General features: G+C 37.2%; 1 protein-coding gene across 1 annotated transcript; it reads left to right on the forward strand.

Moving 5' to 3' along the window:
* Window positions 1-847: 847 nt before the first annotated feature.
* On the forward strand, window positions 848-14,802 carry Swip-1 (EF-hand domain-containing protein D2 homolog Swip-1). Its single transcript, XM_070672310.1, has 4 exons — window positions 848-1,268; window positions 9,803-9,950; window positions 12,163-12,297; window positions 12,822-14,802. Exons 1-4 carry the CDS (start codon window positions 1,099-1,101, stop codon window positions 12,954-12,956), a joined length of 588 nt encoding a protein of 195 aa, XP_070528411.1. The 5' UTR covers window positions 848-1,098; the 3' UTR covers window positions 12,957-14,802.
* The last annotated feature ends 383 nt before the right edge of the window (window positions 14,803-15,185 follow it).

Below are 15,185 nucleotides of genomic sequence, written 5' to 3' on the forward strand. Positions count from 1 at the left end.
TGTATACCCTTTCGTATCTTTTCACTTATCGTGCATTTATATTTATACTGAATTTTCTGTTGCAATTTGCATTTATATCAATAGTTGACGCAGACTTGCAGCGGCAATTTTCAGGAAACTTAAATCCATATAGAGTCGTCGGTTTAAACCGACACCGAGGAACGAATACCGCTTTCTCGCTGCCCTCACTGTCATATTCCGCATTGCATTCACCCATAACTGCATATAATGACAATATACTTGCAAATAATACATTTTCACGGTTGGCGTACCTTCGAATAACGAAAAGGAAGCGGGCATGGGGAGAAAATACGCACAACGACGCGCGTATATCGATTTTAAACCCGCGATGGCGTCAAGTGTCGCAATAACCAAATGACGTTATACAAGAGCGTCGAATAAGCTCCTAACAACAAACATAATTTCAAAAAACCCATCTCACCAATATATCCGGTTCATTCTTTAATTCGTTCTCTTAACTATATCATTTCCCGACACGTCTGTGTAACCTGTGCCAATCTCACGCATACCTCCATAATCTACATCAATAATTATCAAATGTATACAATTAACTAATCGGACTTTCAACTCGCTAATTATTCGTACAATCGTACTTTCTCAAAACAGAAATAATAAAATTTTCGGTCCGTATAAAGAGAAGTATAAATGATACAATACGTTCTAAGGATTGTCTTCAAGATAGACGCGTTCTTTGAAATTCAAATTTCTAGCAAAGTATACATATAATATTGTGTGTTCGTTCAGCAAACGTGAAACGACAGCGGCTACGCTAGTCTACGCTACGCGGCACTGCCCGTTCGCCCGGCTAAAGTCGCTGCTACGCTCAGCTCCGCGTCAGTACATGTGGTCTCGCCGCGGCGTGCGGGTTGTTCGTTCGCAGGAGAATATTCTCCCGTACCTCCTCTCCCTCCGGTAGCTCCCGTGCTCTTCACGTTGACTTGCAACAATCACGCCCGCGTTCTCGCAAACTTAGGCACCCCTAAGAAAGGCCTCACGCTTTTAGCCGGGACTCTCAGCTCCTCTGTTCGTTTTTTTTTTCAATCCGGATCGGGATCGGGATCGGGAGGATCGAGGATCATGCCAGCGGACGCCGAACTCAGCAGCCTGCTCAACAGACGGCAGAGGATCAACGACGAGCTCGAGAAGGGTAAAGAAGTGAAGAAGCAATACAAGTTCGTGAACGTTTACACGGAATTCCATGAGCTGTCGCGCCGCGAGATCAAGCAGTACGAGCAGACCTTCAACAGGTGAGCATCTTCTCTTTTCTCACTTTTGTCCTTCGTGCGTACGGGGTCATATCGCAGTCGAGCGACATACCAATAACGGCGGACCGCAGTCTACGTCGTCACTGCGACGAATTTTTAATTCCTTAAGACGCCGATACGTTATTTTGAAATGGAAATGAAAGAATCAAAAAGATATCTCGAATTAAAAAGGTCGAAGGTGATATACCGTTGATAAAAAAAGAAAGGTAACAAAACACGCGCATGAAAGTATTTTAATACGCAAATAAATTCTAGGTTTTTATATTGTTATTAATTATTCAAATTTTCAAGCTACATTTTTTTCTTTTTTTTTTTTGTTAAATATTTCTTGCTGGAATTAATTTAAATATCTTCTCGTGACGCAAGCAATCGCAATTTAGTGCTTTGTTAAACATACTCGCGACTATTTGAGCTATATGCATATACAGTATTGTCAACTTAATAGGCGTGCTCTGCCTCCCGCTGTTTATTTTTACGAGTCAGCCTGGAATACAACACGCACATATAATCAGATAGAGATAAGCGTTCCTTCGTGTCGCGAGGTCTATCGTCGCTGGGACCGAAACGTTATAAACGACAAACACTTTCGAATCGGACGCTCGCGCGAACGAGTTTATTCTATCGAACCAGTATCAACCGAGTTAATCAACCAATATCATTCAACCAGTTCCAATGATTTATTCGATGCGTCACAGTTTTATCGAGATTAGTAACTCAGCGTCTCCATAAATCTAGCGTAATCCGAAGGAGCGATATAACGCGATATCTAACACTCGGATACTTCTTATCTAACGCTCTTAATGATATCATTATGCGTCATTAATTAGAACCGCCGGTCTATTAATGACGCGCCATCCGACGTGATAATTACGAAAGAAATTTCAATTACACGCGAATTTTCTCCTCGCCGGCGCGATCGAGCTTCGAGTACACTCCGAAGCGTGATTTCGGCGATCAGTTTCGCTGATCTGCGGTGGCTGTGCGTTAAGTTGCACGCGATATCATCGCGGTAATAAACGCTGTTGCCTGCATGCCGACAGTTTCTCTCACCCGCGGTGCACGTCTTCATTAGAATCTCCTGGCGGACTCCCGGCTTAGAATAGAAAAGCCCTCTCACGCGACGTCTCGCGAGACTTCTCGGCTAATCCGACAACGTCCCGCTGCGTGGTATCACCGTCGCCTAATCGCCGTATCACCCTCACCTTTAGCGATAACAGAATCCACGGGACTGTCAGTCGCGTTTGGGCGCGAGGCGAAATTATAAATAGCCGCGAGGGCGGTTTGAGCATCGTCGAACGTGCCTGATAATTCGCTCCACTTCGAGTTCTATTCTCTTTACTAAAAGCCAACACGGTTAAAGCGTGTACGATTTGTTTTAATAGATCGGTCGATATGTCACGTTTCGAGTTCGCCTTTTGTAGTATCGTCGGAGGTACCTGAGTACCGGAAGGCACTCAGCCTCCTACCACTTCGGTCGTTGTCAAACCTGCTACCACGTTGACTTCGAATTCCTATACCTACCTACGCTGAGACACAAAGGGCGTAGGTACCGGAGACCGTGACCGAGAGGGGGACGCGATATGGGGCCTGCAGAGACCCCGAGGTCGTCTGCCCTCTTCGTGCAGCCTGCGTTTCTTCTCTCGAAGAGATGCACGTCACGAATCTCCCGGCGCTCGCGGTTTCGTAATGGCCGAGCGTGCAATTCTCCACGATTCTCCCTGCGATTTCCTTTTTTTTTTTTCTTTTTTCTCCTCGGCGCACCTTCGTTGGAAAACTACGTCTCAGCTCTTGCGTTCGGCGTTAATAAATCTCGAAAACGTGCGGCAGCCACAGCGGGACGAGTCGTGGAAAGGTTTTGCTAGAACGCGCGTCGATTTGATTTTCCAACGGGAACCGTTCCTTCTTATTTCGTCACGAGATCGTCGATAAAAAAAAAAAAAAATCTAGAATTAGAAAACACGACGAGTGGCCGAGTCGAATAGTAAATAAGACTAGATGTAGAAGAGAAATCAAAGATCCCATCTCGCGTTTATTAATTAAGGGCGTCAGACGTAAAATTTAAATGACGAATATAAAACATTTTAATAAAAAAATTAATTAATATTTTCTGGAGTAGGAAGGGAGGGAAGAAGTTAAAAATGTGGCCCTGAACCTGCGCTCGGGACGTTTAATATTAATTCCGTGTCGATGATATCGCGGCGAAAGGGAGAAGGGGGAGCATTTCGGAGAAAATATGTCGCCTACGATTTATCGAGGCCCGTGGTTGCAAATATAACCGGTTTCGCGGCGAAAAGACAAGGACGACTTCTCGACACGAGCGCGCAACAATCATCGGTCCTTCCGGATGACGGATCGCGGCACGCATGCAGGAGACGCACGTGCGCGCTGCGGGCCGTGGAGAAACTCTCGTGCCACTATCGAGAGGCTTTTCCCTCGCGGGTATTTAAACAGAGAGGAAAAGTCAATCTTCGTTATTTAGAAACTAATAAGCGCAGCTCGTGAAGTGGAGCATTACGCAAAGAGTTACGAGATAAACCGTGAATTCTATAATCCATCAAAAAACGTTATCTTATTGCCTCGTTAAAGTGCCTTAACTCCCGATTAGTACCCACATAATCTATAAGCTTGATTAAACTTCACATTTAACGTTTTACTACTTCGTAGAAGATTTCACAAGCGCCATTTATTATTTAAACGCGGTAAAAGCACGACCATCGGGTCCTGCTCGTCACGGCTTATCGACGATCCAATAAAGATGTCATCTCGTTCCCCGTTAAAGTCCGAGAGAAACGTAAATATGATCATTTCACTCGGAAATCCGATATGCTCATCGGCCAGACGTTCTATCGTAGACCAGACTAAATATACATCTCACTGCGGTTTTAAGTGATACGCGATAGCACCGCGTAGGCTGCGGTTGCATTATCTATCCAACATTTCCTGTACTGAAGAGTTCGAAAGTGGGCTCTTCATCTGGCACGACGAATTTCCTCCACGAGAACTCGGTGGAAGCTGGCTGGAGGACCCGAAATCAGACCCCACGGCTGACCCTCCGGTCGGATCGTGGACCGAAGACTCGTGTCTCAATTAATCGCTTAAATTCTACAACTACAAATTTAAAGAGCTCGGAAGCCGGGGTGATATCCGCTTGTCCTGGTTGACCCTTCATCCTGTACTACCGCCGAATATAATGCAGCACTCCGGTCGTTCAATTGATTTAACTCTCAGCCGAAAGCAGAGTGCGCGAATCGATACTTGAAATAGCTCCGTTTCCTGACGTTTGATAGCACCGCTTCGATAGAAGGATAAAATTTGAAAGACGAGAATAGAAATTTAAATTTGTTCCTTATTAAGAAGCCTAATGGCTATCGATCTACACCGTGGTTCGCGTCAGGTCGAAAGTCGAGGAGGTTTCCACGACTCGGCTGCATGCGCGTTTAACTTTCCCCACAATGATACAGCGAGGTGTGATCGATTCGCCTTTATACGTGTTTGCCAGGAACGATGACCTTAACCCTTTCGCCTCTGAAGTAGGTAAATGCAGATGTTCATGCATTCGAGATAGTACATACTCTCGGAATCAATAACTCCGCATAGAAAGCAACGAACGTCATGGAAGAGGGAGGGAAAGAAAAAAAAAAAACTAATTCCGCTTCTATTCTCAAATAAAATCGTGTATTATTTCAAAACTTTTACAATTTTTCCAACGTTCACGTGAAGAATACTTCAAAAATGTCTCTGAATATTATCTGAAATAATTAAATAGAAATTAAAAAAAAAAAAAAAAAAAAAAAATGTTTGATATAGTTTCTTTCTTCTCTCTTTCAGACGTTTAAATCATTTTTAGACACTTGGCACGCCAAACCGTTATTCATCATGATTGTTCATAGAAATTCCGCGTTCCGAATATACAAACGGCATAAGAATTTATTCTATGGCTTGGCTCGCAGCGATGAAAGCCATTCGGTATTCCTAGCGGCGATATTGTTCGACGTTTTAAATAATGTTTCGTTGATGAGAAGAGGCACAACGTTTTTCACGTGCGGCATTTATCCCTGTTTAGGAGACGCTTCCACGGTTCACAATGCACGTCGCGATTCCTTCAATTTCGCAGAATTATACTCTGCGCGCTGCATAAAATTCCTCTCAATCTCACATACTAAGTTCCTTGCGGTATTTCTCGTGGAGAAAAGGTACTAATTAGTTATAGAATAGACGGAAGCTTTAAGAATGGAAAAAAAAAAATTTATATATATATATTCGACACGATTCCTTACTTAAACTGGGCGATAACGTCTTGTGCAATGAGGCAACATCTTCATTTGTCTCACTACAGCATAATGCGATGATTAGTAAAAAATGTTAATCAACTATTGAAGTCTTCAGGCGAATTCGGAATAAGTACGAAATATGAATTAAATCTTGATATTTTATTAATCGGGACGACTTTCGTTTCACACATCAAATTAGTGTTACTGTTTTCAATCTCACATTACGGTTATTAAAAACATATATTACACCTTTGTTAAAATGTTAGAATTCACACAAGGATTTAAAAAAAAAAAAAAAAAAGTAAGATATACTCTTTGAGCAAGCTATTAATTTCTTTTTTTAGAATATTATTTATGACAAGTTTCGGTTTTACATTATTAATCATTTAATCAAAAAAAAATTTTTTTTTTTCTCTTAAAAAATTTCTTTAAAAATCGCAGCTGCTTGCGATCAACCTAAATCTCGTCTTCGTCCTCGGCACCTTGCCAACTCGTCGCAGTGACGTCTTTTCTCACTCCTCGAAGGACCATTCCCTGCCGTATCGATCTTGAAAACAAGGATAAACGGGACCAAGCGGACACGTTGTGCGTTACCTTGACCTGGTTTCCTTCAAACTACTCCTGGAAAACAGAGAACGAAACGCTCACCGTCGCCTCGGTCCAATGCGGAACGATCGCGATATCGTAACAACGCGATAACGAGATCAGAAGCGCAACCGTGTCGTTACCTTGCGATAATTACTCGCTATCGTGGTGATTGATAGCAAGAAAATCACGACAAGGAACACGCACGACATACACCGTTTTTTAGATGAGATATATAAATTCTTTAAATCATAAATTACGTAGAAAAACCTACTCGTGAAAACTCGTGAATAAAACCGCTCTTTCTCTTCGCAAAATAATAGTAAAAAAGTTTTTTTTTTTTTATTTATTAGAAAAGCATCTAGATAATTGATAACGTGTACGAGGTAAAGGTATTCTATATCGTAGACCGTAAACTAAATTAGAAACTAAATTATATCGAACTTTGTTTGACCCCGTAAAAACAATATTGAGAGATAAAGTTCAAAATTTCAACTATTTATCTCACAACACGAAGCTTTTAATTAAGTTTTCGTAAAGTCAATCCAAACTTGTGACACATTTAACGTGCTAACGATCGAGTTGCATTTACGTGGCCGCTTCGGCACAATCCATTTTGATTGAAACGTATTTCACTCGACCGATTAAAACTACCCGACGAGTGATCTCGATAAAACCGAGAGCGACGATCTGACGCGCGACAATAATCTGGCTTTGAATCATTTATAATAAAGTAGGGTAACGCAATTTTTTAATTAAAAAAAAGATATTTAAATTATTATTACAAATATTTAATAACGACAAAAAAAAAAAGTTTTGATTACGATTCACTTCAATGTCTTTCGATCTGAGAAACGTGATTATACAATAACGTTAAAATTAACTGTTACGTGTTACAACGACTGTAACGTTCGTGATAACAGTTATATTATGTTCCACATGAGGTATGCACATATTCATTAAATTAATGAATATAACATATTTTTCTTCGGGCTTTTAATTACGCGAAGCAGCAAGGTTCTAGCAAATATTAACCTTTCCAGAAGAATAATTACGATTCCTCCTGATTGAAAGGATCTACCGTCCAGGTGCTTCACTGCCTACATCGTTTCAATTTCCGGCGCCTCTCGGTAACATCGTTAACTAATACGGAAGCAATTCTCTTTAACGCCCCCGTCTTCTGCACTCTAACGAACTTTGAAAATGACGGCGGAACGGTGGGGACGTTGTTCCTCAACGTTCCACTTAATTAGGATTATGATAGAAATACGCGGATATCCTGATAGATAAAGGAGTTAGGTGTTACAACAACCGTGGCAAATTTCACAATTGTCGGCCCGAGTTAAAGAAATAAAATTAAAATGGTGCAAATTACTCGTTACATTCTACTCGTTGGACTACCTTAAACGATACGGCTTTTCTGCACAGGCCACACCGATTTTTGTGGGAACTCGTCAATTACGGTGGTTACGAGGACCGGTTTGCCGTGCAAGTGGTCTTTAACCCGTGATAGTTATGTCTCGTCATATAAATATAGGCCGGTTATATAATATAAAATAATCGCTATCGATTTAAGGCGTCACGATATATATACGGATAACGCCAATTAGCGGCGCTTTATACTTACTGTTAGATTTCATGTGTAACTTTAATTTTAATATCAGCGTTTAAAATCGGCATTTTCGAATTTCCGGTCGAAGTAAGTAAAATTGACATCCCGTCGAGAAACTCGCGAGTTTGAATATCGACAATCTTCTCACGTTTTCACTCTCGTCAATTTAAACGCTCCCCGATAATTAATACATGCAGATACGATGGATACAAAGATACAGGGGATTCTCACACTTCCTTTTGTCAGCCATACTTGCTCTTTCGCAAATGTTTTACGAAATACGTAAACGTACTTATTTTCTTTAAACGTACCCTAAAATTTGCACTGACAAAAAGAAATAAATTTTTTTTATATAAATATTTTATATAATTTTAATAACAGGAATAACAGAACAGATTTTGCAAAATTAACTCCACGCTAAAAATAATTGGGAATTTAATTAATAACAGTAATAATACAAACGCAAATATCATGTTTGCTAATTCGATAACTTCGGTTAGATACGTATTGATTTTATCTCACTCGACCGAGCTGGATGGTTTACACATTACAGGATGTTTCCCGCGAATTGCATAAAATTGTACGGCTCGTTGTTTCTAATAACAACCGTGGATGCGATCCGTGTAACCTTTAGCTCACACCCGCCTACATTTTTTTTTTTCTTTCTTCAACTTTTTGCGCAACTAAAGAGCGAGACTAATAATGTCAAACAGTTACCCCGACAATTACGTGGAGGTAAGCGTCATTCGGGGTAAATCTTTCTTCGCATTTTACACTTACGACGCGATGTAACGCGTAATAAAAAGTTAACGACACATAGTTATTTTGAACTGGAATTTTCTACGGCGTACACGAGCGCAGAAGAAGTTTGGAAGCTGAAAAAGTGGCGTGTCGAATTGCCAGTTAAATTGGCAATGACTGAAGTTACGCGTACGAAAAAAATGCAAATTTTTCTACATATGAAAATCCTGGCCAACCTGTTTCCGTCCGCTTTCTACAAGAGACGTTCTAGTTATTAAATGTACTACCTTTTACATTGCGGCCAATGAGACGTCGGCCTCGTAATAAATGCGAAGAAAGTCGCGAATGTTAATGACGGCCGAGTTTAAGACAATCTCTGTGTTACGACTTCAGTTACGCAGAATGTAACTGTCGCTAGGCTGTCGAAGGAAAACCGGAGTCGATTTCCCCAATTAAGATCATTATTTAAATTAAATCGATTTCTTTTTCTAAATCAGTACTCTTTGTGCTGAAGGAGAAAGACGTCGATTGTTACGTTACGCGTACAATAGTTTCGAATAAAAAAAATTATCTTTGTAAGCGTTACTGCATACAAGAAAATTTTTTTTTTTTTTTTTTTTTAATTTTAATGCATTTTGTGAAATACAAAAACTTACAATATTAAAATAGAATTAATCTCCACTAATTTTCTTCGAAATATTTATTCAATAATCGAGTTTTGCTCGCCAGTAATGACACTGCTCTAAATTTTTCTTCCTTGTTCCTTCGTTCTACTGCTTTCAATGACCGGCGATTAAATCGCGCACTGTATTGTGATTAACTGATTAGGCAGAGGCGACGGAACCAGACACACGTATGTGCGACACGTTTAGCTCGGCGTCTCATTGACTAGCGTCATTACGATGATTTATTGGCGGGTCAATCGTTGAAAAATGCTACTTCACGCAGCGAAAGGAGGTCGTCGCGAAATATTCCCTAGTCAGCAAAACAGATTACATTTTACCGTATTAACGTATTAAGTATCCTATCGTGGATCAATAATTTTTTCCCAAATAGAGAAATCCGTATTTTGAGAAAATGTAAAATGCATTTTAACGTGAAAGAAAATTTAATTTAAAATGTCGAACGTGAACTAAGATTCTAAAACTTTCATGGTTTAATTCTAAAATATTTTTATCACATTCTGATTTTATTTTACAATAAGAAGCTTAATGAATAAGAAGACTGGGATTTTAAGTGGTGAAATTTAAAAGTTCGGGATGCAGCACGATAAAATGTTAATTAATTTCATTCATCACGTGTAACAGGTTTGATGACGGCCACGATGGCTACCTCGATCTTTCCGAATTGAAGCGAATGATGGAAGTTTTGGGTGCACCGCAAACGCATCTCGGACTCAAGGCGATGATCCAGGAGATCGACGAGGATGGCGACGGTCGCATATCTTTCCGTGAGGTAAGTTTATTTTTATCACTTTAAAGAGATCTCTAATATTTCAAACTATTAATATAAATAATGCACTGACAGCAACGATAATGTGAACACATAGTGTCAACTATCCTTTTTATTTTAAAAGAAATCAAAGAAACTTCTAATGTCTCAAGTAAAAATCCGTCCAGTTATATTATCATAATCAGTTTTTTTACTTTATTCCATTTCGTTAGAAAGTACATAAAATAAAAATGATTTACTAATTTATTAATATTTTAATAGATTTAATTAACTGATAATAATATTAATGCCGCATGTATAATCAACAGAAATTAATTCTTTGCGAGAGAAAAGAAACATTGGTATCCGTTTAGTATTATTAAAATTTATCATAATTTATTAGAAATTTTTTTTTTTTAATTCACTGAAACTACATTAGAAATTAGAGAAATGAATTTTAAAGCAGACAATGATTTAGAAACGTTAATTAGCACTTCGTACCGTCGACTCCGAATGTGGTTGGCGTAAACATAACGTCTTTATGGCCCACCCTGACCAGCATTAGTGGTTCTCGCAACTCCGCTTGCAGTCGTTAAAAGTATTGAACCGAAATAGATTTCACTGCGTGTGCAGAGCTTCGCTTTTGCGCGACTGAGTTTCGCCCGCCGAGAAATACATGTATCTTGCACGATCTCAAGAGACAATTTTGCAATTAAAACAAAGCGCACGCCATAAATTTAATAGCATTTAATTTTTAGTTTTCAGTTTATTTTATTGTGCAAAATTTTACCTTTTGGCTAAGTGCCTGTAAAAAATATTAAATCTTTGTCAGGTTTTTTATTCTATATTTTTTTCCTCTTTTTATAGAATAATATAATTTTTGGTCTGGTAGATATTACTCATGACAAACGCACGTGTCGTACATTATTCGTAAAAATAGTAGACCCCATGCAATGTTTAACGAGGCCCACGTCTTACTCGCCGAGCATACGATCGTGTTTACTCTCCAACCATAACTGTTAGAAAGGGTACGTTGAAGTAGTTCTATTTCGGTCTCTTACACGATGAGGTATTTTAAAATCTGCCGAAAGAACGCCTGTAATAAATAAAAAAATTTTTTAACGCGCAAAAAAAAAAAAAAGGAATTTTTCTGTACACACATTTTACATCAGGAATGCAATTTCGAGTTACCAGCCTTTGACGTTATACATCAATAGACGAAAAATATTTTTCGCACAAAAGCGAATTATATTCACAATCAATTTTATTTTATTTCTTAGTTTAATAATATTTTTTACGGTAATCTTTAATTAAAATTTTAATGAAATAACGTGTCTTGTAAAAAAAAATATATATAGAAATTAAAAAAATAGAACTGCAAGATTATCAACGCAAATGCGAACAATCGTCTATGAAATAGCGAACTTCAAAGTCTTCTAGTATTGTTTAATTAAGCTTGAAACTGTCATCCTGACAATAGCGACTGCACACAAAATCAATCGTGGAGAACCGACGGTTTTGCAACATACCTGCGGAATACCGGAGCGTGTGAAACGTCAGCAGAAACTTTCGCCGTTAGCGCAACCGCGAGTGAGATCGCGGGCATCACGTGCCATTTGAAGGAGAATTCGACTTGTGCGGTTAGTACGTAGTGCACGCGCGGTTAATCGAACGTGACATTCGCATATTTCGCGAACGAAGCTTGCAACACAATCTTGTATACGCGATGCACGCACAATTCGCTGCGCTCGTCGCTCGCTGCCGTGATTCATTGCGTGAATGCGTGATACCCGAGCAGTTTATTGCCCGGCTTACTCACCTTCCTCTTACTCATCACGATATGAATTACCGTAAAATGTTTGCGACACGTACCTCTTATCTATGAATGTGTCTTACACTCATAAGTAGAGTAATTCTCAAATTTTGATTGATACAGTTCATTTATTTGATAAATCAGCTTCCTGCCTTTAACTTTTGTTTCTGGCATGAATGCTTTAAATCAAAGCAACGGGTTCTGTTATCAAAACGTGAAAGGGCCGACAACTAAAAAAAGATTTTTTTTGTTTAATTATTCTATAGAACATGTTGAATAAAACATTTGTGTTTTTTTTTTTTTTTTTTGTATTTAATAAAAACAGCTTGAAAATACTGATCGGATGTAGTCTTTAAAGATAAAAAGTCTGTCGTATATTATAAAAGTTTAATTTATGTTTAATGTAATTTCATCTCGTTGCAGTTTTTGCTGATTTATCGTAAAGCACGAGCCGGTGAATTAGAACAGGATTCCGGATTGAGTCAGCTGGCCAGACTCACCGAGGTCGATGTCGACGAGGTCGGTGTTACGGGCGCTAAGAACTTCTTCGAGGCCAAGGTATATTTTTACACTCAATCTCTCTTCTCGTCAAAACAAATTTTTTTTCAATTTTTTTTTTTTTACGCTTAAACGTATTTTTTAAACGTTTAAATCTCGCTTCCACATAATTAACTTTGAACTCTAAGATTAAAATTTTTCAGAAACTTGTATTACCCTTCGAAAAATAATAACATGTGCTTATGCAATTTATATGTTATGTGTATTTACAAAATTATTTTTAAATATAAATTAAATATATAAATTAGGACTAAAAACTGTTACATGTTTTCCGCTATTGTAAAGAATTAGTGACTACTGGTCTCACAACTAATACTGGAAAAAACCGTATAGCTTCTTATCGAATCTTGTCCAGACTGCGCAACACGCGTTTCCTATTTACGCACACACGTACAATTCTGAACGGCACATGGATCAAGCCCAGAAAACTACCTCAGCGTGTCGTGCATGCTGTGGAAAAATTTACACGTGAAAGCGTAAACTCAAACAATTTGCATTTTATTTATTTTTTTTCTCTTTCACAGATCGAGCAGCTCCGGAAATCCTCGAAGTTCGAAGACGAGATTCGTATGGAGCAAGAAGAGCGAAAACGAGAGGAGGAAGAAAAGGCAGCGAGGCGAGAGCAATTCCGACAGAAAGCTGCGATCTTCAGTAAATAATTGCGAGGCGAAAATTACAGGAGAGCGAAAGCAGCTGACACGTTCATTAGAATGCGAAGACGTATTGTCTTGAGTTGTTTAGGTTTATTTTCGATGCTCGAAGCCGCCGAAGTGATATCCGACGCCAACAAGCGACTCCATAAACCATTTAAGTGCGCCACGAAGCGACGTGAAATCGTGATTCGATCACAGCAGCGATTGTCAGAAGAATTCGAAACGAGAATTGAAACCGCAATATAATTTTCTACGCTGCGAAAAATGTATAAAAAAAAAAAAAAGAAAAAAATAATTTTACAGCCGTCGTTTCTATCTTACAAATAATGATTTTTGCCCATCGAACAAAACTCAGTGAAATATTAACTTCTTTATTTTTAAATTTGAACACTACGAAATTTTTGCGTTTTTAGTGTCGAATATTATATATACGCGGAAAATGAGAGCAGTGAACGGTGAAGTTCTATTTCCTGATTTAAAAATAAGTTACAATAGAAAACGTAATTAATTTTATTGGACTATCACAATTTTTATTTTATATTACTGTATATGTATTGCAATTTATTTATAATAGTTTTTATTATATTCGGAATGCGCTGTTACGAAAAGAAGTTTTAATAACACAACCGTGTATACGCGAGTTTTGTAGAATATAGAATATCGAACGTTCTGGGAAACAATTGATATTCAACACATATCCATCCGATAGGGATATATTTTAAAATTGAAAGATGATGCAAATTAGATTTGTACTTGCTGTTGTAATAGCAATTTTAATAATAATCTTGTTGTGAAATGTTTAACAAAAGTTGAAAAGTATATATTTAATAATTACGTAAAATGTTGTTCAACGTACAAATGTTGGCATTTAAGAATGAACTAAAATCCGAGGTTTAAAAAAGTCAATATAATTAGTAGGTGGCCTGTATTTTTATCATAGATTATGCGTAATTACGTAAAATGTTCGACTTCGAATCTTATCAAAGTTGTAATGAATAGACTGAAGACGGAATTGAAATGTGGAATACGAATTGATATATTAAAATCGATTTTATTCAATATTTAAGAAAGAATGAGCTTAGTGACTGCTGTATCTTCGATAGTTTAAAGCTTGTTGGCGAATGTATCTTAATTTTTATTATTAATTACAATTATGTTATAAGGTCTTGAATAATTATTTACGGCACAAATGCATAAAAGTTTTATAAATCATAAATTCATTATTGATACTACTAATTTATTTTAAGCATTATTCTATTCGTTTTTTTTTTTTATTTTTTTTTTTTTTAACAGATGATTTATTAGAATTGAATTGATAAAAAAAGATAACTCATGTATATTTAGCCATCCCGATAAATGCAAAGTCACTACACTTAAGTTTCGAATGTTATGCAAAAACCTAAGATTACGAACGTGTCTACGATATTTTATAACATATTTTAATTACGCGCATTTTATTATTTTAATTCTATCTTTAGTTTTATACCGTTTATTTAAAATATTTAAGATAAGCAATTGTGTTAAATTTGTTTATAATTACATAAAATAATTTTTAATAAGATTTTGCCTGTTATAAATAGTATACATTTGTTTAATTATTTTTTTTTTTTTTTTAAAGTTTGTAATGACAATTTATCAGAATTTTTTTTATTGCTTTTACATTATAAAATATATTTTTATCGTAAATATTACTTTTATAAGAACATTCTGTATATAATAGATTAGTAAATTACAAGAACATCTATTGTAAAAAGTATATAGGCTATTTACATTGTAAATAGATTTACTTTGTCGCGTTAAATTTTTATTAAGTATTTGCCACCAATAAACGTTTTAAAAAGTATACAAGGAGTATACAGGATATTAATTATATTAATTTTTTTCAACTTATTATTGCAATACTAATTATAAATAATCCAAACGAGAAACATACATTTAACTGATTATAAACTACAAGGAACAGTCTTTCTCGACTTAAATAATTTTTTTTATTTATTTCTTGTAATGAAAAAGTACATTAATAATTGAATAGATAATATTAAATTACTAATTACAATTACAATTAAATAAAAACGTTAGTGTAATTATGCAGTCATATAGATAATTGAGGAATTAAAAATTAATAAGATTACAAGTCCGTCAATCCCGGGGTTTCGCGACGTCGAGCATTCAAAAACGCTCGAGAAGTATTAGAAGGTTAGAAAGAGTAAGTTGGTGGTTGGTAGCACGGAGAGA

Source organism: Cardiocondyla obscurior, linkage group LG25 (genome assembly GCF_019399895.1).
Source record: "Cardiocondyla obscurior isolate alpha-2009 linkage group LG25, Cobs3.1, whole genome shotgun sequence".
NCBI classification, from domain to species: Eukaryota; Metazoa; Arthropoda; class Insecta; order Hymenoptera; family Formicidae; genus Cardiocondyla; species Cardiocondyla obscurior.